This window comes from Erinaceus europaeus, unplaced genomic scaffold, assembly GCF_950295315.1.
Source record: "Erinaceus europaeus unplaced genomic scaffold, mEriEur2.1 scaffold_910, whole genome shotgun sequence".
Lineage (NCBI taxonomy): Eukaryota > Metazoa > Chordata > Mammalia > Eulipotyphla > Erinaceidae > Erinaceus > Erinaceus europaeus.
The window spans coordinates 8,161-32,689 of record NW_026647411.1 but is presented as its reverse complement, the minus strand read 5'-3'; the positions used below and the strand labels follow the sequence as shown (position 1 = coordinate 32,689).

The following is a 24,529-nucleotide window of genomic DNA, read 5'->3' as shown; positions in this document are numbered from 1 at the left end:
GCTTTTAGTAAAACATGGAGGAGACTTATTTGCTGAGAATGAGAATAAAGATACTCCTTGTGATTGTGCTGAAAAACAACACCACAAAGATTTGGCCCTCAATCTGGAATCACAAATGGTATTCTCACGAGATCCTGAAGCTGAAGAAATAGAAGCTGAATATGCTGCATTAGACAAACGAGAGGTCAGTTTTGCTTTTTCTTAAATAAAGTTATTTTATGGGTTTGTATTCAATTTCAGTTTTCCTTCTTTAAAAATCAGTTTGTGGTGAGTGAGTGTGTTTGTGTGTTTCAATATGTTAATACTCCAGTACTTACATGGCCTTAATTATAAAAATAATAGATAACCTACATGTTGTTCCTCTAACATTTGTATGTTTGCTTACATATTAATAGAAATGTTTTTCTTTGTTGTGAATCTTCCCTCAGGCAGACTTAAAACCTGAGTCTTGTGCATAACACAGCAAGCATGCTCCCAGGTGAACTATCTCACCAGCCTCCAGCACAATTTACTCAGATTACAGTACCAAAAGTACACCAAGATACTTTCTTATTTCTTATGTCTGAAATCGTCTCTCAATTTTTCTCTTGGCTGAATCTATACTAGTTCTTCAAAAAGGCAGTCTTGGATTATTCTAACATAGGTCCTTTCTTCCAATATTCTGTACCATACCCTGCTGTTTTTTTTATTTTTTATTATAAATATTTTTTTATATTTATTTTTATTTATTCCCTTTTGTTGCCTTACCTGCTGGTTTTTTATAACACTTTCCCTATAACCAGAGAACCACTTAGCTCTGGCTGTCAGTAGTACCAGGGATTGAACCTAGATTTCTGGCATGCAAGTCATATGCACAAGCTGTACTATTTTCTTGTCTTATAGACACTTCTTCAATAAAATTATAAAATAATAAGTTTTGTCCTCCACAAATGATTCTGATTTCTTGATGTTCAATGATAACTTAAATTCCACACACACACAAAAAATAGGCATGTAGTTTTATTTTTTCCAAAGAATTCTAAAAATTTTTGAGCTACTGTATTTCAAATGGTCAAAAGAACTGAATGTCTAATCTGTATGGATTTATAGAAATTAGTTTGATGATGACTCACTACACATTTTACACTTGAAAACATGCTATTAAATCTTCCTAAAGGTTTATGTTAATTTGTTTGTTTCCAGTAGCCTGTTAGATAATTCTTTCCCTTACATTCTTTTTAATATTTGACACTTTCAGTGTTTTTCATTCTGTTTGACCAAATAAATGACACCTATTGGAATTTATTTCTACAGATATTCTGTGGATTATTAATATAGTATGTGTGGGTGCTTATATTTTGGCATTGACTGAGACCACACACACACAAATAAGTTTTTTTTTTAATTATCTTTATTTATTGGATAGAGACAGCCAGAAATCAAGAGAGTAGGGGAGATAGAGAGAAAGAGAGACCCCTGCAGCACTGCTTCACCATTTGCAAAGCTTTCCCCCTGCAGATGGGGACTGAGGGCTCCAGGTCCTTGAGCACTGTAACGTGTATGCTCAACCAGGTGCGCCACCACCCGGCCCCAGACAACTAAGTTTTAAAAGTAAATGAACACAGTTTCTGAGCGTGGTATTTGTTATAAAATAGGAGTAAAAAACAGTGTGAGATAGTAGAGTCTTGCCAGGAGAGCATTCAATTTATGTAAATCCCCACAGATAAACTACTGGTCAGGCTCAGTTAAAAGTTGATTGTGTGTATACTTACCTGGCAGGGGAGATACCATGATCACGAAGGTGTTTTTTCCAGGGCGAGGCTGATCCATTGTACTTCGGATGTACTGACCCCTGCGATTTCCCCAAATGTGGGAAACTCGACTGCAAAATTTGTGGTACTGGGGGACTGTGTTCGCGTTCTCCCCTTTAAAAAAAAAAAGTTGATTGTGTGACTTCCCTGGACAGACAACCCCACCAATGTGCCTTGGAGCTCCACCTCCCCGGATCCCTTCCCCACTAGGGAAAGGAGACACAGGCTGGGAGTATGGATTGACCTGTCAACGCCCACGTTCAGCAGGGAAGCAATTACAGAAGCCAGACCTTCAACCTTCTGCATCCCACAACGATCTTGGGTCCATACTCCCAGAGGGTTAAAAGATAGGAAAGCTATCATGGAAGGGGATGGTATATGGAGGTCTGGTGGTGGGAATTGTGCAAAGCTGTACCCCTTTTATCCTATGGTTTTGTCAATGTTTCTTTTTTATAAATAAATTTTTTTTTTTAAAAAAGTTGATTGTGTGACAACTTATGGGTAGATGAAGAGAGAAATGTGCAGTATGCTGCTCAAAAGTCCATCCAAAGAATTGCTCTTCCCCCAAACTAAAGTATAACTCAGGAAGTCTCCAGATTCTTTTTCTGACAGGAAACTTATTTTATTTGGATATTACCTTAGGTGGCAATCTTAATTGCTAAGTTTAACCAACTCTGCTGTAACAGTTTCTTCTTAGGTCTGAGTATAGAACAGGGTAGTTAGTCTAAGTCTTGATCCATAGGCCAGACAACAAGGAAACTAAAATGAATAGAAGGGTCCTAAACCCCAAAAGACTGGCTTTTTTTTTTCTCCTGGTAAACTCATCCATTAGCTGACTAGAGAATAGTATTAAGAGAAATTGGAAATGTCATCTCCCTTTTTTGAGTGTTTTTCACATATTTTAAAGACTAATTTATTTATGAGAGAGGAGAGGGAAGGGAGAGAGAGATTTCCAGAACATCATTTTGGCACATGTGATGCCAGGGATAGGACTTAGGACCTCAGGATTGAGATTTATTCTACATGCCACCTCCCAGGCTGCTTTCCACATACTTAGTGATTAATTAGTATAATAATCTTTTTAAACATTAAATGTTATCTTATTTATTTGTTGAGTACAGACCCAAAGAAATCAAGAGGGAAGAGGATGAGAGAGAAACAAGTGCAGCACTGCTTCACTACTTATGAAGCTTTCCTCATGATGTTAGGGACTGGGGGCTTCAACTTGGGTCCTCCTGCAGGTGGTTGTGGTGGATGGGGACTTGATCCCAGGTCTTTGCAAATGATAACGTGCACTCAACCAGGTATACCACCACCTGCTCCCCTGCACTTTGTTTGAGGATGTTTGTATTTATATAATCTTATGTCTTTTAACTTACAGGTTTTTATAACTTTCTTATACATTAAATATACTTTTAATTACTTTTATTAAATTTTGATTTTTTTAAATATTTTAATTATTGGATGAGGACAGAAATCAAGAGGGAAGGGGGAAATAGAGAAGGAAAGACATCTGCAGCACTGCTTCACCACTCATGAAGCTTTCCCCCTGCAGGTGGAGACAAGGAGGTTGAACTGGGGTCTTTAAGCATTATAACATGTACTGTACCAAGTGTGCCACTGCCTAGCCCCAATTATTACTATTATTATAGTTTATTTTTTTAATGATACAGAGGGAAAGATACTGAGGGACCAGAGTACTGCTCAGCTCTAGTTTATGATGGTTCTGGGGATGAACCTGGGGCTTGGGGCCTCAGAGCCTCAGGCATGAAAGTCTCTTTGCATAATCAGTATGCTATATCACCAGTCCACTACTTTGAATTCTTAAATTTTTCTTTTGTTTTGCTTTTGGTGTACCTTGGTTAACAAGGCTGTATATATTTTATTTTATTTATTATTATTATTATTTTCTTTATTCCCTTTTGTTGCCCTTGTTGTTTTATTATTGTAGTTATTATTGTTTTCATCATTGTTGGATAGGACCGAGAAAAATGGAGAGAGGAGGGGAAGACAGAGGGGGAGAGAAAGATAGACACCTGCAGACCTGCTTCACCGCCTGTGAATCGATTTCCCTGCAGGTGGGGAGCCGGGGCTCGAACTGGGATCCTTATGCAGGTCCGTGCGCTTTGCGCTACGTGCGCTTAACCTACTGCGCTACTGCCCCACTCCCTATTATTTACTTTTTTACCAGTGCACTGTTCAGGTCTGGCTTATGGTGGTGCAGGGGAATGAAACTGGGACTTCAGAGCCTCAGGCATGAGACTCTCTTTGCATAACCTTTATGTTATCTACCCCCACCCAGCTGTATATGTTTTAGAAGTACAATTTAACACTTCTTCAAAATTTGTTACCACACTGCATCCACTGCCACCAAAGTACCGATTCCTCTACAACAAAGTCTATTGGACTCACTTTGCCCTTAAAGCCCATTCCCCTGTTCTCCTTTGACAGTCTTCTGAAGTCTTGAGTGTAAAGGCCTGTTTTCATAGAAGACCTTTCATAAAGAACTGGTTTAATGGTAGTGACTTCTTTTTTTTTTTTTTTAACTCGGGGGATTAATGTTTTACTTTCAACAGTAAATACAATAGTTTGTACATGCATAACATTTTTCAGTTTTCCATATAACAATATAGCCCCCACTAGGTCCTCTGTCATCCTTTTCCAGGGGTAGTGAATTCTTTTTATTATTTTTTATTTATAAAAAGGAAACATTGACTAAATCATAGGGTAAGAGGGGTAAACATCACACAATTCCCACCACCAGAACTCTGTATCCCATCCCCTCCCCTGATATCTTTCCTATTCTTTAGCCCTCTTGGAATATGGACCCAAGGTCATTGTGGGATGCAAAAGGTTGAAGGTCTGGCTTCTGTAATTGCTTCCCTGCTGAACATGGGCATTGACAGATTGATCCATACTCCCAGCTTGTCTTTCTCTTTGCCTAGTGGGATAAGGGTTCTGGGGAGGCGGAGCTCCAGGACACATTGGTGGGGTTGTCTGTCCAGAGAAGTCTGGTTGGCATCATGCTAGCATCTGGAACCTGGTGGTTGACAAGAGAGTTAACATACAAAGCCAAACAAATTGTTGAACTATCATTGACCTAAAGGCTGGAATAGTGCAGATGAAGAGTTGGGGAGGTCTCTGTTTTGTAGATAGCTAGTAGGCATATTTTTTAGTTATATTCCAAAGGGCCTGTGCTATACTAGTGCTTTTTGTTTGTTTTCCCCCTGAGCCTGAAATCTGATATGCAGGTGGATCCTAATTATTGTCTGGGGAACTGATGTCATTGCTGGCAGAAGGACCAGAAGGCTGGATCAGGGAACAGAGTAGCTCCCAAATATGGGAAAGGTGTATAAATATCGTTGACTGTAAACCCCATCACTTTGATGTGATCTGGAGCCCATATTCAGGTTAGGAGCCTATGTGACCTCTGCATCCCTATAGTTCTGAGCTCACATTCTGTGGTCATTAAGTAGGAACATTCCAATCTTCCCCAATATCAGGACCCATCTTCCTCAGGTGTATCATAGAGTATATTTTCCAGCCTTCCTTCAGAGGATAGAACATTCTCTACCATTGTTGATCCAAGTTGAGGGCAGGGTCCTATGGGGAGCCCACAAAGGGGTCTATTTTGTTGTTCCTGATAGAGATGAACTGTAACAAAGAAAAAGGGATTTACTTGAGGTCTAGGCCCATCATGTCTGTTAGGAATCTCAGAACTCCCCGAATAGGGCCCCAGCTGATGGGGTGGCCTGATAGTGACTAAAGAGTCATCATTAAAGTATGTCAGTCTCTTGCCCTTATTCTGCTTTTGCAGTCCTTGCTTTGATGAGGTTAATTTTGGAGTGAGTGAGAGAACTGTAATAGGAAGTAGGTGAGGAAGGTATCTAAGTCTAAGTAGACACTATTTCATTATGAACTTTATACTGACTCACTACAGACTATTGTGTATTTTTGCTTTCAGGTATATATTTTGCCCTAATTTATGAATACATATGAACATATGCTCTATCTTACAGGATCTGGTCTATATCTAGGTTTTGGGAAGTGAATTCTTTTAACTGTTGTTGCCCCGATAAGTTCCATATTCCTTCAAATCTGAGTGACAAATTTGCTGGCTAGGATATTTTTGGGTAAAGGTTTTTCCCATTCAAAGCTTTGCGTATAGGGTCTAGGAGATAGCTCAGCCAGTAGAGCACATGCCTTGCCTTGCACAGGAAGTAGAGTTTCAGCCCCCACGTCACATAGGAGCATCATGACAAGTTGATGAAATGAGTGCTAGTCATATGGGATTAAGTAAAACTGATTAAATGATTTTCACGATAACCCATTCCTGCAAAAGCAAGAAATAAAGATAGGAACTAATTCTAAAACATTTGTCAACTATATTTCCTAAAATTTTGTAATTGCCCAGACTTCTCCGGCAGTTATAATAGGTATTATATTATAATAGGTATTATATTAGATGGTCTATGTATCATATAATTCTACTGATAATCGATTGGATTTTTTAAAAGTGATTTTTAAAATGTTTTAATTAGGGAGCCGGCCAGCATAAGGATCTCGGTTTGAGCCACAAGCTCCCCACCTGCAGGGGAGTCGCTTCACAGGCAGTGAAGCAGGTCTGCAGGTGTCTGTATTTCTCTCCCCTCTCTCTGTCTTCCCCTCCTCTCTCCATTTCTCTCTGTCCTATCCAACAATAATGACATCAGCAATAACTACAACAATAAAACGGGCAACAAAAGGGAATAAACAAATATTTTTTTAAATGTTTTAATTATATTTATTTATTTGATAGAGACAGTCAGGGATTGAGAGGGAAGGGGGAGATAGAGAGACAGAGAGACACCTGCAGCACTGCTTCACCACTTGTGAAGTTTTCCCTCTGTAGGTGGGGACCAGGGGCTTGAAACTGGGTCTTTGTGCATTGTAACAGGTGTGCTTAATCAGTTGCACCACCACCTGGCCCCATCAATTGGGTTTTAAGTGTAACTGTATAGTAGTTCTTTGATTAAAACTGTGCCTAAATGAAGACAGATTCACACTGGTTGGTTTGCAAACAGAAACTACTATATAAAGATAATTGAGAATTTTAATCATGATTGTTCCTTAGTGGTATGTTATACATTAGTATAACTAATATTTTTTATACTACTCAGCTTTTCAGTAAGGTCTTGGCATTTTAGTTTCTTATTTTTATTTTACAATAATGAGTTGTAAGAGTCCTGGCATTCATCTTCTGGCTTAAAAATGAGTATTTTATAGTGCATTTTATTGATGGTAGTATAGAATACAGTCTTTTTGACTTCAGTAGCCAAACTGAAACTGGAACAAATGATAATCATATAATAAATTATCAGGTGAAATCATTTGTTTATAGGCATTTAGAATGTTCTAAGAGTATAATAGTCAGCTTAATTTTTTTTCTTTTTTTCAAAGTCATATGAAGGTTTAAGGCCTCAGGATCTTCGTAGATTGAAAGATATGCTAATTGTGGAAACTGCAGACATGCTTCAGGCTCCCCTGTTTACTGCTGAGGCTTTACTTCGAGCTCATGGTACAGTATAATATGTCTTATGTTTTGATGACATGGGTGCCTTTAAAATTTTCTAGAGCTAAATGAGGGCTATTTTATTATTTTAATACACAATAAAATAGTTTGTTAAACAAGTCTTATTTAATTTTACTTTTGTACAATGACTAGTACTTAACATCCTCAGAGTTTGTAGTTTGTAGATGGCTATAAACTGGCTATAAATCATAGAAAAGAAATGGCAAATTCCTTTTTTTTTTTTTCAAAATCAGGTTACTAAATCAACTGATAGGATACTGGAAATTAACTCACCTGGTTGATTGCATGCCTTCGCCTGGTTAGACTCTAGGTTGAAACTCCCAGTACCATATATGAACACATGATTGGCACCATGATTAGTAGGGTAGTGCTATGATGTCTTTCCCTCTCCCTCCATCTCAAAGAATAAAAAAAAAATCACCTTGGCTGGTAGTATGGAGCACAAAGACTCAATACACATAAAAAAAATAAGTAAATAAATAAACAAACATTATTTAATTTTAGAAATGTATCTGGTTCAAGCAGGATTGAGAGGTGGACTCTATAGTCCTAGTTTATTTATTTCTGCTCACGTCATTTAAGTACCTAACATCTGTGTTACTATTACCATGAGTTGTATGTTTTATAGAAATTATTTCTTACCATGAAATGTGCAAGATAAAACTAGAGTCAACAGCAATATTATCTCTTTTAAGTTTTTGTTGTTGTTTAACTATATAACCAACTTTATTTAGTACTTAAGGAAAATTTTTTTTTATTTAATAATAATTGACAATGCCATAGAATAAGAAGGGTACAATTCCACACAATTCCCACCATCTGAGTTCTGTATCCCAGCCCTCCCATTGGAAGGTTTCCTATTCTTTATCCCTCTGAGATTATGGACCCAGGATTTTATGGGGTACAGAAGATGAGAGTTCTAGCTTCTGTAATTGCTTCTCTGCTGGCCATGGGCAAGTTGATCCATACTCCCAGCCTGTTTCTATCTTTCCCTAAAGAGGTAGGGGTCTTGGGAAATGGGGTTCCAGGATACATTGGTGAGGCCGTCTAAGAAAATTATTTTTGGGGCCAGGTGGTGGCGCCCCTGGTTAAGTGCATGTATTACAATATGCAGGGACCTGAGTTCGAGCCCCTAGTCCCTACCTGCAGGGAGAAAGCTTTACGAGTGGTGAAGCAGGGATGCAGGTGTCTCTCTGTCTCTCTCCCTCTCTATTGCCCCCCTCCTTCTTTATTTCTGGCTATCTTTATCCAATAAATAAAGATAATAAAATAAATTTTAAAAAAAATTTTTAAAAAAGAAAATTATTTTTAAAAAATTCTAATTATTACTTTACCAAGGAAATGTTGATTTATAGGATTTTTTTTCTTTTAGAAGATTACATTTCTGCATTTCTCCAAGATAGGTATAATACATTTTACTTTCAACCAAACCATCATCTATTCCACCTTAGGGACTTGGGTCTCCAACCTCCCCTTAGTAATCTTAGCCTTCTTCCTTCTGAGTCCCTGATCTACTGTGATAGACTATAGTCCATTGAGGAGTCACCCTGTACTGTCCATTGCCTTGTTTCCTAAAGTCCATCTGTAAAATCATCCAGTATTCTTCCTTTTCCTGCCTTATCTCTTAACATGATTCCTTCTAGTTCCAGGTGTTTCATAATTACCTGGTCAACATTATGAATAATTTGACATGTAACCCTCCAGATCACTCACTTCAGCATTGATACTGCCCAGTTTCTTTCCTTGACACTCTCTTTACTTTTTATACCAGTGGCTCTTAATTTTTAGTGAATTGGGTTGTCAGAAAAGTAATGACTTTTTTGTTTGTTTGTTTGTTTGTTTTGTTTTACCAGAGCACTACTCAGCTCTGGCTTATGGTTATGCTAGGGATTGAACCTGAGATCTTTGGTGCCTCAGGCATGAAAGGAACTTTGCATAACCATAATGCTGTCTTCCTAGCCTATGTTTTCCTGTGCAAAGATGCATCATGACTTTTACAACAACCCTGTAAATAAGAATTGCTTAGGAAAATTAGAGTAGATCCCCTGATAATCTAAATCATGTGGTGAAGGGCCATGCAAAAAACTGTGTTATAAAAAAGTATTCTGTGAACTAATCTCTAAGAAATATTGCTATACCTATTTATCTAATGAAAACAATGGTTTCACAATCCACATAGAATGTACTTACAACCCAGTATGGTACTCAGTGCTATATTTTCAAATGCCTCGAACATTTTCTTTTTTACAATTGCCACATACAGTTACAACTAACTCATCATTTTCATCAGTCCTTGATTCATGGGCATCAATATTCATCTAGTTCCTTAATCAGAAACTTGACATTTAAGATCTACTTCATCTCTGAACATTTGGCCAGTTTCCTCATTGAATATGAGAGATATTCTAAATATATCTAAACTTCCCTCCCTCTTACCCCCTCCACCCTGCCAAATACACACACATGCACACACGCACAAGCACACACACACAAGCAAACGCGTGCCTTCTAGCTCTTTCTTTTCCCACTGCTCCTACTGAAAAACTCTTCACTGGTTCTCCACAGACTGGCACCATCCAAATTCTGGAAATAGACCTTCATGACACACACTGCTTTGCCTAGGCTCTCAGCCTTACCTTTTCTTACCCTCTCTTGCTTGTCCTTAGAAATCACCTCTTCTAGGAAACTCTTTAGTGTGTATATGACGGTTGTATTTTAGGGTAGCCTAACTGCTGTAACAAAGGTGTAGACTCACACACTAAACATTTGTTAATCATATTATGAAGTGTTTCCATTTAGGTCAGTAAGTTATTCAAGGACCCTGGCTAGATTAGACCAAGTCATGTTAAACATAGTGGCTTTCTGAGGTTATCTCTGGATTCTAGCCAGTAAACCAGAAAGTTAAACAGTAAATTTATACTGGAGTATTTTTTTAATTTATATAAAGGAAACATTGACAAAACCATAGGATAAGAGGAGTACAACTCCACACAATTCCCATCACCAGATCTTCATATCCCATTCCCTCCTTCTCATAGCTTTCCTATTCTTTTTCCCTCTGGGAGTATGGACCCAAGGTCACTGTGGGATGCAGAAGGAAGGTGGAAGGTCTCTCTTCTGTAATAACTTCCCCGCTGAACATGGGTGTTGACAGGTTGATCAGTACTCCCAGCCTGCCTCTCTCTTTCCCTAGTAGGGTAGGACTCTGGGGAGGTGGAGCTCCAGTACACATTGGTGGGGTTGTCTGTCCAGGGAAGTCTGGTCAGCATCATGGTAGCATCTGGAACCTGGTGGTTGAAAAGAGAGTTAACATACAAAGCCAAACAAATTGTTGACCAATCATGGACCTAACTGGAATAGTGCAGATGAAGAGTTGGGGACATCTCCATTTTGTAGATAGCTAGTAGGCATATTTTAGTTATATTCCAATGGGCCTGTGGCTATAGTAGTTGTTGTTTTTTTTTCCCGAGCCTGAAATCTGATATGCAAGTGGATCCAAGTTATTGTCTGGGGAGATGATGTCATGGCTGGAAAAGGTAAATCTCTCTCTCCATTGTTACCAGTCATCTCTATCAGGAACAACAAAATAGACCCCTTTGTGGGCCCCCCCTCAACTTGGATCAACAACAGTAGAGAATGTTCCCCATCCTCCGAAGGGAGGATGGACAATATACTCTATGCTACACCTGAGGAAGATGGGTCTATAATGGGGCAGCTTGGAATGTTCCTACTCATGACTACAGAATGTGAGCTCAGATCTACAGGGATGCAGAGGTCAAATAGGCTCCTAAACTGAATATGGGCCCCAGATCAAATCAAATTGATGGGATTTACAGTCAACAATATTTATATCCCTTTCCCATATTGGGGAGCTACTCTTTTCTCTGATTCAGCTTTCTGTTCCTTTTCCAGCCATGACTGGAGTATTTTTTAAGATCCCTTGGAAATGCATTGTCTTTTATAGGCAATTAAACACTGATGGTACACCTCTTCATGTCTCATTCTACTCTCTTCCTAGGAATGTTATTTTCTCCCAATGCTACTATAAGTATACATTTTTCCCTCTGAATGAAAGACCTCACTAGAGTTCTTGCTCTCATACAAAAGTGCTTATCTGAAAACATCTCTGGCTATCTCAAAAGCACCCCACACCCATCATGTACAAAATAAAGGTTATACTCTTCTGGACCACTGAAATAGCTCCATGTGCCACTTTACTATGCATGAAGTGTGTGTTTGAGCCCTTTTCCCCACTACATTAAAGGAAGTTTTGGTGTTGTGGTCTCTTTTTCTCTGTTTCTCTGCCTTCCTGTCTCTAAATTTAAAACAACAACAACAACAAAACCCAACCCCATACACTTTCTCTTGTACTGACTGGATTTTCTAGTATTCTGTTTATACGTAGATAGCAGTATCAACTAACCACCTGGGTAATCTTGGGACACTAACATTTCCTCTCCTTCATACCCTTTATCTTATTGTTAGCAAATTGTCAGTTTTACCTTCCAAAACTTAAACTTCTCCCTTTCTCTTTATCTCCACACTAGATGTCAGCCTTGACTTAACTGCCATCATCTCCTATTTATACTCCACATAAACTTTGCGCTTGGTCTACCCTTCCTCCATTTTTTCAGTAGAAATTGCTTTTCTCTTTTTTTTTAATATTTATTTATTCCCTTTTGTTGACCTTGTTGTTTTATTGTTGTAGTTATTATTGTTGTTATTGATGTCGTTGTTGGATAGGACAGAGAGAAATGGAGAGAGGAGGGGAAGACAGAGAGGAGAGAAAGACAGGCACCTGCCGACCTGCTTCACCGCCTGTGAAGCAACTCCCCTGCACGTGGGAAGCCGGGGGCTTGAACCAGGATCCTTACACCAGTCCTTGCGCTTTGCACCACCTGTGCTTAACCCACTGCACTACCACCCGACTCCCAATCAGCAGAAATTTCTTTTCTTTTCTTTCATTTATTTATTTATTTTTGGATAGAGACAGAGAAATTGAGAATGGAGAGGGAGCAAGACAGAGAGACCACCTGCAGAGGGAAAACTTCACAAGTGGTGAAGCAGGTCTGCAGGTGGGGACCATGGGCTTGAGCCTGGGCCCTTGTGCATTGTAATGTATGTGCTTAACCAGGTGCACCACTGCCTGGTACCCAAAATTTGTTTTTCTATATTATAACTAGAATAATCTTTTTCAAGTCTAATTATGTCATTGTATTTTTATTAACCCAAACCTCAACCTCTCACTGACTTCATACACTCCTAAAATGATGATAGAAATTCTTCTTCCACGGAGCTAAGAGAGAACTCACCAGGAATGGGACATATTGTCTTAAGAAAAAGGTCTAAGCCTCAGCACCACACAGGAGTGCCACAGCTCTGGTGTTGCATTGTCTCACCTTCTCTCATCTCTCTCTCTCTGAATGAAAAAAAATCAACCCTGGAGTGAGGTGCCTCTTCTACAGTTCTGTATGGCTTAGCCCATACCTATTTCTTCAACCTCTTGTTTAAATGCTTCCCCTCTGCTCACCATGTTTCAGCTACATTGACCCTTTAAATTTTACCACTATGCCTCCTTCCTACCTGCCACAAGGCCTTTGAGTACGCTGTTTACCATGTGTGTGGAGCGCTTTTCTCTTTCCCTTTTACCTTGTTAATTTGAACTTGTTTTGCAAATGTGTAATCCAGACTAGTTCTTAAGAGTCATCTTTCCTGACTTCCTGACTAGAATTTTTCACATCTCTTCTTCATGGCACAGTGGTGCTATTTCTCTGTCAGTCTTTCCTCATGTCTTTCTCCTTACTAGACAATAAATTCCATGAAAGTAGGTGTCTAGCTTCTTAATGCCTGACATAGTAGACTGGTTCATAAAAGACATTCAGTAAATATTACCAAATGAATAATACAGAATACAGCTGAAATAGATTTATAGTTAATAAAACTAAAAATTCGATGTATTTGACTTTTTTAAATACTGATTTACAAAATTACAAGACAACAGGGGTATAACTCCACTTTGTTTGCACCACCAGAGCTCTGAATCCTTAATCCCTCCATTGTAAGATACAGCAGTTTTTCTAAGGTTGCAGTTATGGGTTAACTATTATTTCTGCAACTATCTGTCTATATTTGTATAGAATTGCCTAATTTTTTTTAAGATCCCATCTTCTCTTCCTTTCTAAGTAACACATAAACCTATTACTATATCCCAATATCCCTCTCTATTTTCTCTCCTCTCTCTGGGTCCTGAAAGAGTTGAGTTTAGAGCCATCTGGTCATCTTCCCCCTTTACTTCTTCCCCACTGGGAGTGTGGATAAAATTATTTTTAACATGCAGAAGATGGGAGTTCTGGCTTCTGTAATTGCTTCTTCTCTGCTATTCATGGGTATTGACAGGTCGATCCATACCCCCAGAAATTTGGCATATTTGATATCAGCATGTAAGTTTATGATTTTTTAAAAGTCTAACATGGAGTGGTCCAGAGGTGGCACAGTGGCTAAGGCACTAGACTCTCAAGCATGAGGTCCTGAGTTCAGTCTCTGGCAGCACATTTACCAGAGTGATGTCTGGTTCTTTCTCTCTCTCTTATCTTTCTCATTAATAAATAAATAAAATCTTTTTTAAAAAATGTAACATGGAGCCCTCTAGAAAATAATAAGTACTATTCTAGGAAAAGCATTTATAACTTTACAGATAAGTAGTGATTTATCAAAACACTGAGGTCTGTTTAACAGTATTTCTTGTAATGCACTCATGCATTTTAAGTTGCTAAATTTTTCTTCCTCTTATTTTTTATCTCCTCAGACTTCAACATGATATATTGTAACTTCACAAAACTGCTCATGTCCCTCCATTTTACTTCTGTGTATCTCCACATATGGTTTATAGAGTTTAGAAATGTTCCCTGTCTATCTTCATTGCATGTCTGATTTATTAATGATCTTGTTAAATTATAAGATATGTGTCTTAATGTGATTGAAAAACAGTCAGTATAGAAAATTTCCATACCTGCTTGTATTCAAGCTATAGAATTCCATGGAATGGTTCTACAGGGCATCACTGGACTCTGCAACACCCTTATCTCTATATTTTGTTGTCTACATAGGCTTTGGAATGTAAGAAATTATTTTCAGATTTGTCATTATCTTTATGGATCTGGGGAGTTTATGCTAGTTTCATGGGATTTAGTTTCTTCACCTAAAATAGTGATAGTAAATCTTGTTAGGGGAGTCAGACGGTAGCACAGCAAGTTAAACACAGGTGGTGCAAAGTGCAAGGACTGGCAGAAGGATCCCAGTTCGAGCCACCTGCAGGATAGTTGCTTCACAGGTGGTGAAGCAGGTCTGCGGGTGTCTGTCTTTCTTTCCTCTCTGTCTTCCCCTCCTCTCTCCATTTCTATCTGTCCTATCCAACAACAGTTACATCAATAACAATAATAACTACAACAATAAAACAACAAGGGCAACAAAAGGGAATAAATAAATAAATAAATAAATGAAAATCTTGTTAGGAGGAATAAGTGAAATAATTATGTAAAACATCTACTAAAATAATTGAATATATTTATTATTTTTGTATATTTTATTTTAATGAGAGAGTGATACAGAGAGAAAGACAGAGAAATTTTTTTAAAAATTAAAAAAAGAACACAGACCAGAGCATTGCATAGCTCTGGCTTATAATGGTGCCAATGATTGTACCTGGGACCAAAAAGCTTCAGGCATGAAAGTCTTTTGCATAACCATTATGCTGTCTTCCTGGCCCTGTTTATTGTTTTTTGGTTTTTGTTTTTTAATTTTTAAATTTTTTATTTAAGAAAGGATTAATGAACAAAAACATAAGGTAGGGGGTACAACTCCACACAATTCCCACCACCCAATCTCCATATCCCACCCCCTCCCCTGATAGCTTTCCCATTCTCTATCCCTCTGGGAGCATGGACCCAGGGTCGTTGAGGGTTGCAGAAGGTAGAAGGTCTGGCTTCTGTAATTGCTTCCCCGCTGAACATGGGCGTTGACTGGTCGGTCCATACTCCCAGTCTGTCTCTCTCTTTCCCTAGTAAGGTGTGTCTCTGGGGAAGCTGAGCTCCAGGACACATTGGTGGGGTCTTCAGTCCAGGGAAGCCTGGCCAGCATCCTGGTGGCATCTGGAACCTGGTGATTGAAAAGAGAGTTAACATCCGAACTGTTTATTGTTTTTAAAGGGTTAAGTATTTATGACTTTGGGCTTTATAATGGCATACTTTACTTTGCTATTTTAAAAGGAAGGTGGCACAGTAGGAGATGGAGATGGCACAGTAGGTAAAGCATTTGGTCTATTAATTACAGTTTGATCCCCAACTTTGTATGTGCCAGAGTAATACTCTGGTTCTCATGTTCTCATTCTCTCTCTCTCTCTTTTTCCCTCTCTCTCTCCCCTCATAAATTAATAAGTAAATAATTTAAAATAAAATAAGTGTTTGGGCCAGGAAGTGGCTACCAAAATACTTTTATGCCTGAACGTTTGATGTTCCAGGTTCAATTCATGGAAAACCATAAGTCAGAGTGAAGAAGTACTCTGATAACAATAGTTCATGTTAGGAAGAAAATATATTCTTAGTTAAGTCACATTCAAAGTCAGTTTAATACAGAGGTCACTAAATGTCTAATAACTGATTCACTAAACTTTATAATCACTATCCCTGTAGAAGTTCCCCCTGCTCTCAACTGTATTGTTAGGACTTGTGGTTGGCTTTTTAACATTTGTAGGAAGCTATGTAATCATTTTAAAACTACATCAGTGAAGTCCATTATAAAATTACATATTTCTCTTTAAACAATAAAATGACTAATCAAACCTAAATGAATACAAACATAATAAATTCCAAATGTAATGTCTGAGCTATCTCTTTTTATTATCAGTAGAAATGGCTGGGAAAAATGACTCTGTGTTAGTTAAATTGACTTACTTCAGTTCTGTTTCAAAATAGTAAATAGTGAGTGGGCAGTAGCACAGCGGATTAAGCACAGGAGGTACAAAGCACAAGGACCGGTGTAAGGATCCCGGTTTGAGCCCCCGGCTCCCCACCTGCGGGGGAGTCGCATCACAGGTGGTGAAGCAGGTCTGCAGGTGTCTATCTTTCTCCCCCCTCCGTCTCTGTCTTCCCCTCCTATCTCCGTTTCTCTCTGTCCTATCCAGCAACGACGACATCAGTAACAACAATAATAACTACAACAATAAAAAAAAACCAAGGGCTACAAAAAAAGGGAATAAATAAATATTTAAAAAATAGTAAACTTAGTAAGTTTTCTTCCATATATGACATATATCTCTTTTTCCTCACTCTTTCTTTTGCTACTGTCAAGCTTTTAAAATACCACCCTATTTTCTCTGTATTTTGAGAGATCTCCATTCCATTTTCTTAAAGACTGGGACAGGGAGAAATTACTTGAAGCTTGGATGTCCAACCCAGAGAATTGCTGCCAACGATCAGGTGTTCAAATGCCAACTCCACCACCAACTGGGTATAATGCCTGGGACACACTTCCTTCTCCAAGGACTCCAAGGACCACACGCTCTTCTGTCACCTCTCCAGATGAAATGAGTTTATCTCCTGGGGATTTGGACACTAGTTTGGTATGGTTTAATATCCAGTTTACTTCTCATAGTTTTGTCTTCATTCAAATTAGAAAGCAAAAAGTTTGGGAAAAATCAACTGTATTTTCACTTAAAAGCTACAGTTGCTTGTAATTTTAAACATACTATGTTTAAACTGTCAAATACCTAAAGTCATTTGTAATAAGAACTTTAAGGAAAAAATATAACATTTTATTTCCTTAGAGACATTTATAATATATTGTTAATTATATACTTGTTCTAATAAAACTTGTGGGTTTGTCATCTAGATACATTTCTATACTAAATGTTTGCTTTTTACTGAGCAATAGTGCTTTTGTTATCTATATTTCTAATTGGAACACCACTTTGTATACTTTCCAGGAAAGTTTAGTATTCCCTTAATGATTTACCCATTTAAAATATATGGTAAATATGAAAGCACTCCATGTTTTAGCTAGGTTATTTTGGAAAACAGAATCCTACATCTAGAAATTATTAACTGTAACATTATATAAAGTTTGCATCTAGTAACTCATTCTTTAGAAAATACATAGTTTTGTAACAGTTCCCTTCATGGAAATCCCAAAATTGCTGTTCTGAATATTCTGAGTTGCTACATTAAAAACATAAAGTAACGGTTCTTAAGATTTTCTGGAGTTTAAGTTGAAGGAAGGACTTAATACTGAAGAGAATATTTTGAAGTGTGAGGTTCGATCTTTTCCTTTTTTTATTTATAAAATGGAAATATTGACAAGACCATAGGATAAGAAGGGTACAGTTCCCACCATCAGAACTCCCTATCCCATCCCCTCCCTTGAAAACTCTCCTGTTCTTTAACCCTCTGGGAGTATGGACCCAGGATCATTATGGAGTGAAGAAGGTAGAAGGTCTGGCTTCTGTAATTGCTTCCCCACTGAACATGACTGTTGACAGGTCAATCCATACTCCCAGCCTGTCTCTCTCTGTCCCTAGTGGGGCAGGGCTTTGGGGAGGCAGGGTTCCAGGACATTTTGGTGGGGTCATCTTCCCAAGACTGGCATCATGATAGCATCTGGAATCTGGTGGCTGAAAAAGAGGGTATAAAGCAGAACAAGTTATTGACTAATCATGAACCTAAAGGCAAGAATATTGCAGATGAAGATTTGGGGATCTGCATTTTGAAAAAAGCTAGTAGGTCTATTTTAGGTTTATTTTAAGGGGTCCATGACTTTACTAGTTTTTGCTTGAGTCTGACAGCTAACATGCAGGTGGACCCAAGATATTATCTGGGAAGATGGTGTCATAGTTGGAAAATGGATTAGACACCTGGATCAGGGAAGAGAGTAGTTCCCAAATATGGGGAAAGTATAAATAATGTTAACTGTAAACCTATCTATTTGATCTGGGGCCTATATTTAGCATAGGAGTCTACGTAACCTCTGCATCCCTGTAGGTCAGAGCTCACATTCTGTGTGGCTAGGAACATTCCAGGCTGCACTAATTTCAGGACCCATCTTCCTTGAGTGTTAGAGCATGTTGCCCATCCTCCCTTTGGAGAATGGAACAGTCCCTACCATTGTTGATCCACATTGAGGGTCAGGCCCTGTAGGGGCCTGGGAGGTTTGATCTTGGCCTGAATAGACTAATGATTTGCTTCTTCTACGTTATTTTTGAAATACGTAGCTGCTGATTAAGATAATAGAGTTGTGATTTAAGTGTTTGGCTTTTGGACTTAAACATTTGAACCGCTGAGCATCTTACAGTGAGGTAGACATGTACTTATTTCAGTTAAAGGTAGACACTAACTTTAATGTCCCTAATAGTTTTGAAACACTACTTTTTATAGCTACTATGCTAGTATTTTTACTTAAAACAATTGATGTGCTGTTCCTCTACAGCAGGGATGAGGAACATCCATCTGACCCATGGAACATGTAAAAAAAAATCACTTGGTCTGACCCTGTCAAGGCTACCACTGGTGGGATTTGAAACTCAGTAAATCTAGTGTGGGGGAGACAGCAAATTGGGTATGCGAAAGAATTTCATGCATGAGGCTCCAAAGTCCCAGTTCAGTTCCCCTGCTACCCTAAGCAGGGCTGGACAGTAGTACTCTGGTAGAAGAAAAGGAGGGAAGGATAGAGGGATGGAGGAAGTAAATTCATTAAGCATTAAGTCTAGGAGCTTTTTTCCTAGGAGAAACATTAAAAGCTGATTTTTTAATATTTAGGTCTTTGGTGTTAAAAAAAAAAAAACTCCCCTAACCTGTTCTAAATATGACTTCATTTAAATCATTATTCTTCTTCTGCAGTGTGACATCTGTATGTGCAGTATTTCTGTATTTGAAGACCCAGTGGATATGCCCTGTGGACATGACTTTTGTAGAGGATGTTGGGAGTCGTGAGTATATCTTAATATTTTTTATTGTATGGCAGCATTCTGATTTGATAATAAGATTATTTGCTGTCAGTATTTACTATGAATTATGTTATTGATTTCAGTGTTAAACTGAAAAATTACATTTTATTAAGAAAAAAATTTTTTTCTTATTTTGACATCTTCTCTATTACTTTGATATAATTATTTAATTTAGTAAGTTATGTTTTGCTCGTGTTTATTACCAGGTTTGAGTCCAACCCTCTCTGCACAAGAGGAACCCTTGGTGCTATGCTGTCTTTCCCTTTATCCTTCTCTATCTGAAAAAAATTGTTCCAGAGCAAAGAAGACCTGTGATGGGGAGGCAATGGGAGGGGGGGGTCTTATATTCCAAGAATTAATAAACATTCACTTTCATACATTTGCTAAATGTTTTGTGATAAGCAAAAAGTCTTGAAAAAACTATGAGGATGTAGATTTTTAAATTCTCTTTAATTTAAAATTCAAAGTCTATGCTAGGCATCATAAATGTTACAGAGGAATATTCAGATTTTTAATTTTTTTTACCACTACAATTTTCACCAGAGCTTGTTGTCTGCACTACAATTCTGCCACTCCTGGTGCCAGTTTTTTCTTTTTTTTGACTGAGAGAAATAGAGAGGGCAAGAGGCAGAAAGACACTTGCTGTACTGCTCCACTGCTTGTAAGGCTCCTCTCCCCTATCCTTTTGTGGGGACCAGGAATTTGAACCCAGGTCTTCACACATGGTAATTTGTGTCCTCTACCTGATGCACCACCACGCAGCCTCAGGAGTATTTGACTTTAGTTTTCATGTTTGTCTCTGTTCTTCTTTGTCACCTTGCTTAGATTTACACTTCCTCAGCATCTATTGGATTATCGGGAAAGTCACGGTGCATCTTTGCATAGAAAAACAGTCACAACTTTACTGACAACCCAACATTACCTTGACTATTACAATGAATGGGAACGACAAGCAAGAAACCTATAGACCAAAAAAAAAAGAACTGTACTATGGTGTCACTCCTTTCTGTAACTCTCACCCTCTGTCTGAATGTTGTAAAGAAGGGGTGGGAGAATGTTCACCAGGAGCAGATGTCAATCACTCAATTAATCAATAATAGTATACATTCTTGGAAAGTGCAAGTCACAGGCTGGCCAGAAAATTAATCTGGGGATAAAGTGAATGAAAAGAGGCACTAGCTAAAGGCATGTCCAGGTTTGAAGTATAAGAAACTATCTGGAGAGTATTGCCTAGTGGGGACTCTTCTCTGAGGTGTCAAGATGAGATTGTGGGAGGACCAAAGGGAGCACATTCCATGAAGTCTCAATAAGTTTGATTTCCCCTTAAGTACAATAGAATTAAACAAACTGAGAGAATGAAAAGAAAAAGCTGTCAGGATTAGAATAACCAAGCTGTTGATCATAATGAATAGAGAATGATGGTTTAATTGCCTGTTTTTCTATTTATTTTCTCTTTGTTTACATGTTAAATCTTTGTTTATTTTTTGGTGTTCATAGTGATAATAATAATAAAATCACTAAACATTATAATTCTCTTCTGTCATACTACCATACAAATACTTTACACACACATAGTATATGATCTATGTAACAACCTTGAAAAAATACATATTATTTACATTTCCTCCCCTTCTTTATTTGAGGGTTAATGGTTTACAGGGTGGTTGTTGTCTTATGGACATATCAATACCCATGACCCTCTTCATTCCTTCCCAAATCCTCCTTCCCCCAGAGTCTTTGGCATTGGTGCTATTTGCATTTTCTAGCTAAGAGCCATAAAGCTCAGAGTATTTATATTACTTAATATCATGTCATTTATTACAGATCTTGAATTCTCTAGCTCAAGATTCTCTTAATCTAACATAGACTAAATGAAATAGATTTCTTCTGCTTTAAAGGTTGTCTTTTTCCTACTTCCTCAACTAGTGTTCCTAGAGTATGACATAAAACTTATTTTAATACTTGTCTTAATGAAATAGTAAACTGCAAACCTTTTTCTTCATTAAAGGCAGTTATCTTCTGTTGCTACCCTATGTGTTGAAGTAACTATGGTTTATTTCTGTATCATTGTACTCTTTTATTTTTATTTATGTATTATTATTGGGTAGAGCCAGAAAAAATTGAGAGAGGAGAGGGAGATAGAGAAAGAGAGAAAGACCTGCAATCCTGCTTCACCACTTATGAAGCTTTCCTCCTGCGGGTGGGGACCAGGGGCTTGAACCTGAGTCCTTGTTCACTGTAATGTGTTTGCTTAACCAGGTGTGCCACCATTTGCCCCCCTGTGCTTTTTTTGTTTAAAGATAAAGAATAAAAAATATTGAGGATTGATTATCATCTGTCTAAGCCATTCATTTGTGAATTTTTAGTGTTGAATATATTGACTCATGTCTCTAGAGATAATGTTGTAAAACAGGAACTTATAAAAGTATATGACATAGATATGGAACCAGGTAGGAGTCTCAGTGGTAGAATGCATACCCCCTTGCACTTGTAATGTCTTGGGTCAGTCCTTGACACTCACTCTGTAAAATAGTAGAGTATGCTGTGGTCTTTCACTGCTCAACCCCCTACAAAGTCTCAATAACAAAAATCATATGTGAAATGTACCTATAATACACACATATAACAGATGCTTAAGCTTATATAAATGTTCAGTAGTGTTTATGAATTATATGAATTCATGTATTACAGTTGATATTCAGTATTTATTCATTAGTGTTATTTTAATTAATAGTAACAAAACTGAGCCTTTAGAAAAAGTACTAGAACATGCAAATAAATTGAAACCTTGCTTTTTTCTTTTTATCAATTGATCTTAACAGGTTTTTGAATCTGAAAATTCAAGAAGGTGAAGCTCACAACATTTTCTGCCCTGCATATGATTGCTTCCAACTTGTGCCTGTGGATATCATAGAAAGTGTAGTTTCTAAGGAGATGGATAAACGATACCTACAGTTTGATATTAAAGTATGTTGTTGATTATTTGAGTTCCATGACTTTAATTTTATTAAACCTGCATAGTAAACTTTGATTTATTGGCATTTAAAAAAAAGTTTTAATTTAAGCATTTCTCATATGACAGATGTAGAAACAAAACAGAATAAGTTTTTTTTTTTCCTAAGTAAAATTATTGCTTACAGCCCAGGACTATACTCAGTGATAGAGTGCATGTTTCACATGTATAAGGCCCTGAATTCAATCCATAGCATCCTCTAAAAAAATAGATATTGCTCAAAACTATTTACTGATTTGCTAATTGCACTTTTATAATTGATTGATCAGGATGATATCCAATGTAAATTGTATATTTTAAGTTTTCCAAAAGATATTTTTTTATTCCTAAAGATAAATATTTGGAGATAGATTATCAACTTGGGCAAATATAAACTTACAAATTTTAAAAATTTCAAGAAATAAATTTATATAATTATGTGTTTACTTAATTCTTTTTTCTCTTTATCTTAATTTGGAATTACATTCAGAAGCATGTGCAAATTACTTTATGTAATTTAAAAAATAAAATTTAACTACTTTTTTTTTTCCCCAGAGCACTGCTCAGCTCTGGCTTACAGTGGTACGGGGACTTGAACCTGGGGCTTTGGAGTCTCAAGTTTAAAAGTCTCTTTGTATAACCATTATGGTATCTACCCTCATCCAAAATTTAACTACCTTGTACAGATTTTTTTTGTAGAAAGTAACAGATAATCTTTAAAATAAGCAATTGGTGTATTGTACCAAAGCACAAGACTGGGGATTTGGGGAGGGAGCAGGCTTTCAGGCAGTGTATGATGATAGAAGAAGATCTAAGCTGGGGGTGAGAGTGTTTTGCAGAAAATTAAGAAAATTTATTTATGTATCAACAGCTGTATTTACTGTAAACAATCCCCCAATTTAAAAAATACTCCTAGTATTTCCTTATAAAGAAATCATAATCCTGGGAGTCCGGCGGTAATGCAGCGGGTTAAGCACACGTGGCACAAAGCACAAGGACCAGCTTAAGGATCCCGGTTCGAGCCCCCGGCTCCCCACCTGCAAGGGAGTCTCTTCACAGGTGGTGATGCAGGCCTGCAGGTGTCTATCTTTCTCTCCCACTCTCTCTTTCCTTCCTCTTTCCATTTCTCTCTGTCCTATCTGACGACAACGACATCAATAACAACAACAATGATAACTACGGCAATTAAAAAAAAACATGGGCAACAAAAGGGAATAAATAAATATTTTTAAAAATCTTAAAAAAAAAGAAACGATGATCCTGATTTTTATATTAGTAATATGCCATTTAGAAATTTACTGCCTTAACATGATTAATAATCACAAATTCCTATTTATAGTTATTTTCCATCAAAAAAGTGGCACATTTTATGAGAAAACCTTTTTAATTTGCATACTGTTGTGTAATCTTTTCATTTTACTATTATACACATGATTTCTCAATAATAATATATTTTGAGTTCTCTGGTTAAAGAAAATGTAAACTGAATTTTTTAAATATTTTACCTTAAAGTAAACTGGAATAAGATACACTCTGTATTAAAATTTAGAGTTAAAATGTTTCCTGTTGTATTTTGTTATTGTTGTTTAAACAGGCCTTTGTGGAAAATAATCCTGCCATTAAATGGTGTCCTACACCAGGCTGTGAAAGAGCAGTGAGACTAACAAAGCAAGGGTCAAACACATCTGGTTCTGATACTCTGAGCTTCCCCTTGCTCAGAGCTCCTGCTGTGGACTGTGGAAAAGGACACCTCTTTTGCTGGTCAGTACAAGACAAAATGGAAAAATGTAATCACCTTCCTCGCAGACTTCATTTTTTTATTAGCTATTCAATATTGATTTAAAAAAAATCACATGTCAACAGGAGTGTAATTCCACACCATTCCCACCACCAGAGTTCTGAATCCCAAGTCCCTCCATTGCAAACCACCACGGTTCTCCCAAGGTTGCAGATGTGAGTTAACTGTCATCTCTACAATTATCTGTCTACATTTGTACATACTTGCCCTCTTTTTCTTCCAGATCCAACTCTTTCTTCCCCTCAAGCCACGCATAACCCTACCACTACATCCAAATATCTCTCCCCTTTTCATCCTCTCTCTCTGGGGCCTGATGGAGCTAGAGTTCAGAGCCCTCTCATCCTCTTCCTTCTATCATTTTTCCTCCACTAGGAGTATGAATCAA

The 24,529-nt window shown here is 37.6% G+C and overlaps 1 protein-coding gene and 1 non-coding gene across 2 annotated transcripts; both read left to right on the top strand.

Annotated features, from left to right (window-relative positions):
* On the top strand, window positions 1-24,204 carry LOC103113009 (ankyrin repeat and IBR domain-containing protein 1). The gene is made up of 6 exons (XM_060183995.1): window positions 1-184; window positions 7,230-7,347; window positions 16,770-16,978; window positions 19,248-19,336; window positions 22,177-22,321; window positions 23,941-24,204. Exons 1-6 carry the CDS (start codon window positions 116-118, stop codon window positions 24,187-24,189), a joined length of 879 nt encoding a protein of 292 aa, XP_060039978.1. The 5' UTR covers window positions 1-115; the 3' UTR covers window positions 24,190-24,204.
* Window positions 1,744-1,907, top strand: LOC132536330 (U1 spliceosomal RNA). Its single transcript, XR_009547954.1, has one exon. It is a non-coding gene; the product is annotated as a U1 spliceosomal RNA (small nuclear RNA).
* Window positions 24,205-24,529: the final 325 nt, after the last annotated feature.

Excerpts from the sequence above, each read along its gene's own strand:
- LOC103113009 (XM_060183995.1), top strand. The coding sequence starts at position 116 with ATGGTATTCTCACGAGATCCTGAAGCTGAAGAAATAGAAGCTGAATAT. Across the intron at positions 185-7,229 it reads CTGCATTAGACAAACGAGAG|TCATATGAAGGTTTAAGGCC; the intron begins GTCAGTTTTGCT and ends TTTTTTTCAAAG. Across the intron at positions 7,348-16,769 it reads GGCTTTACTTCGAGCTCATG|ACTGGGACAGGGAGAAATTA; the intron begins GTACAGTATAAT and ends ATTTTCTTAAAG.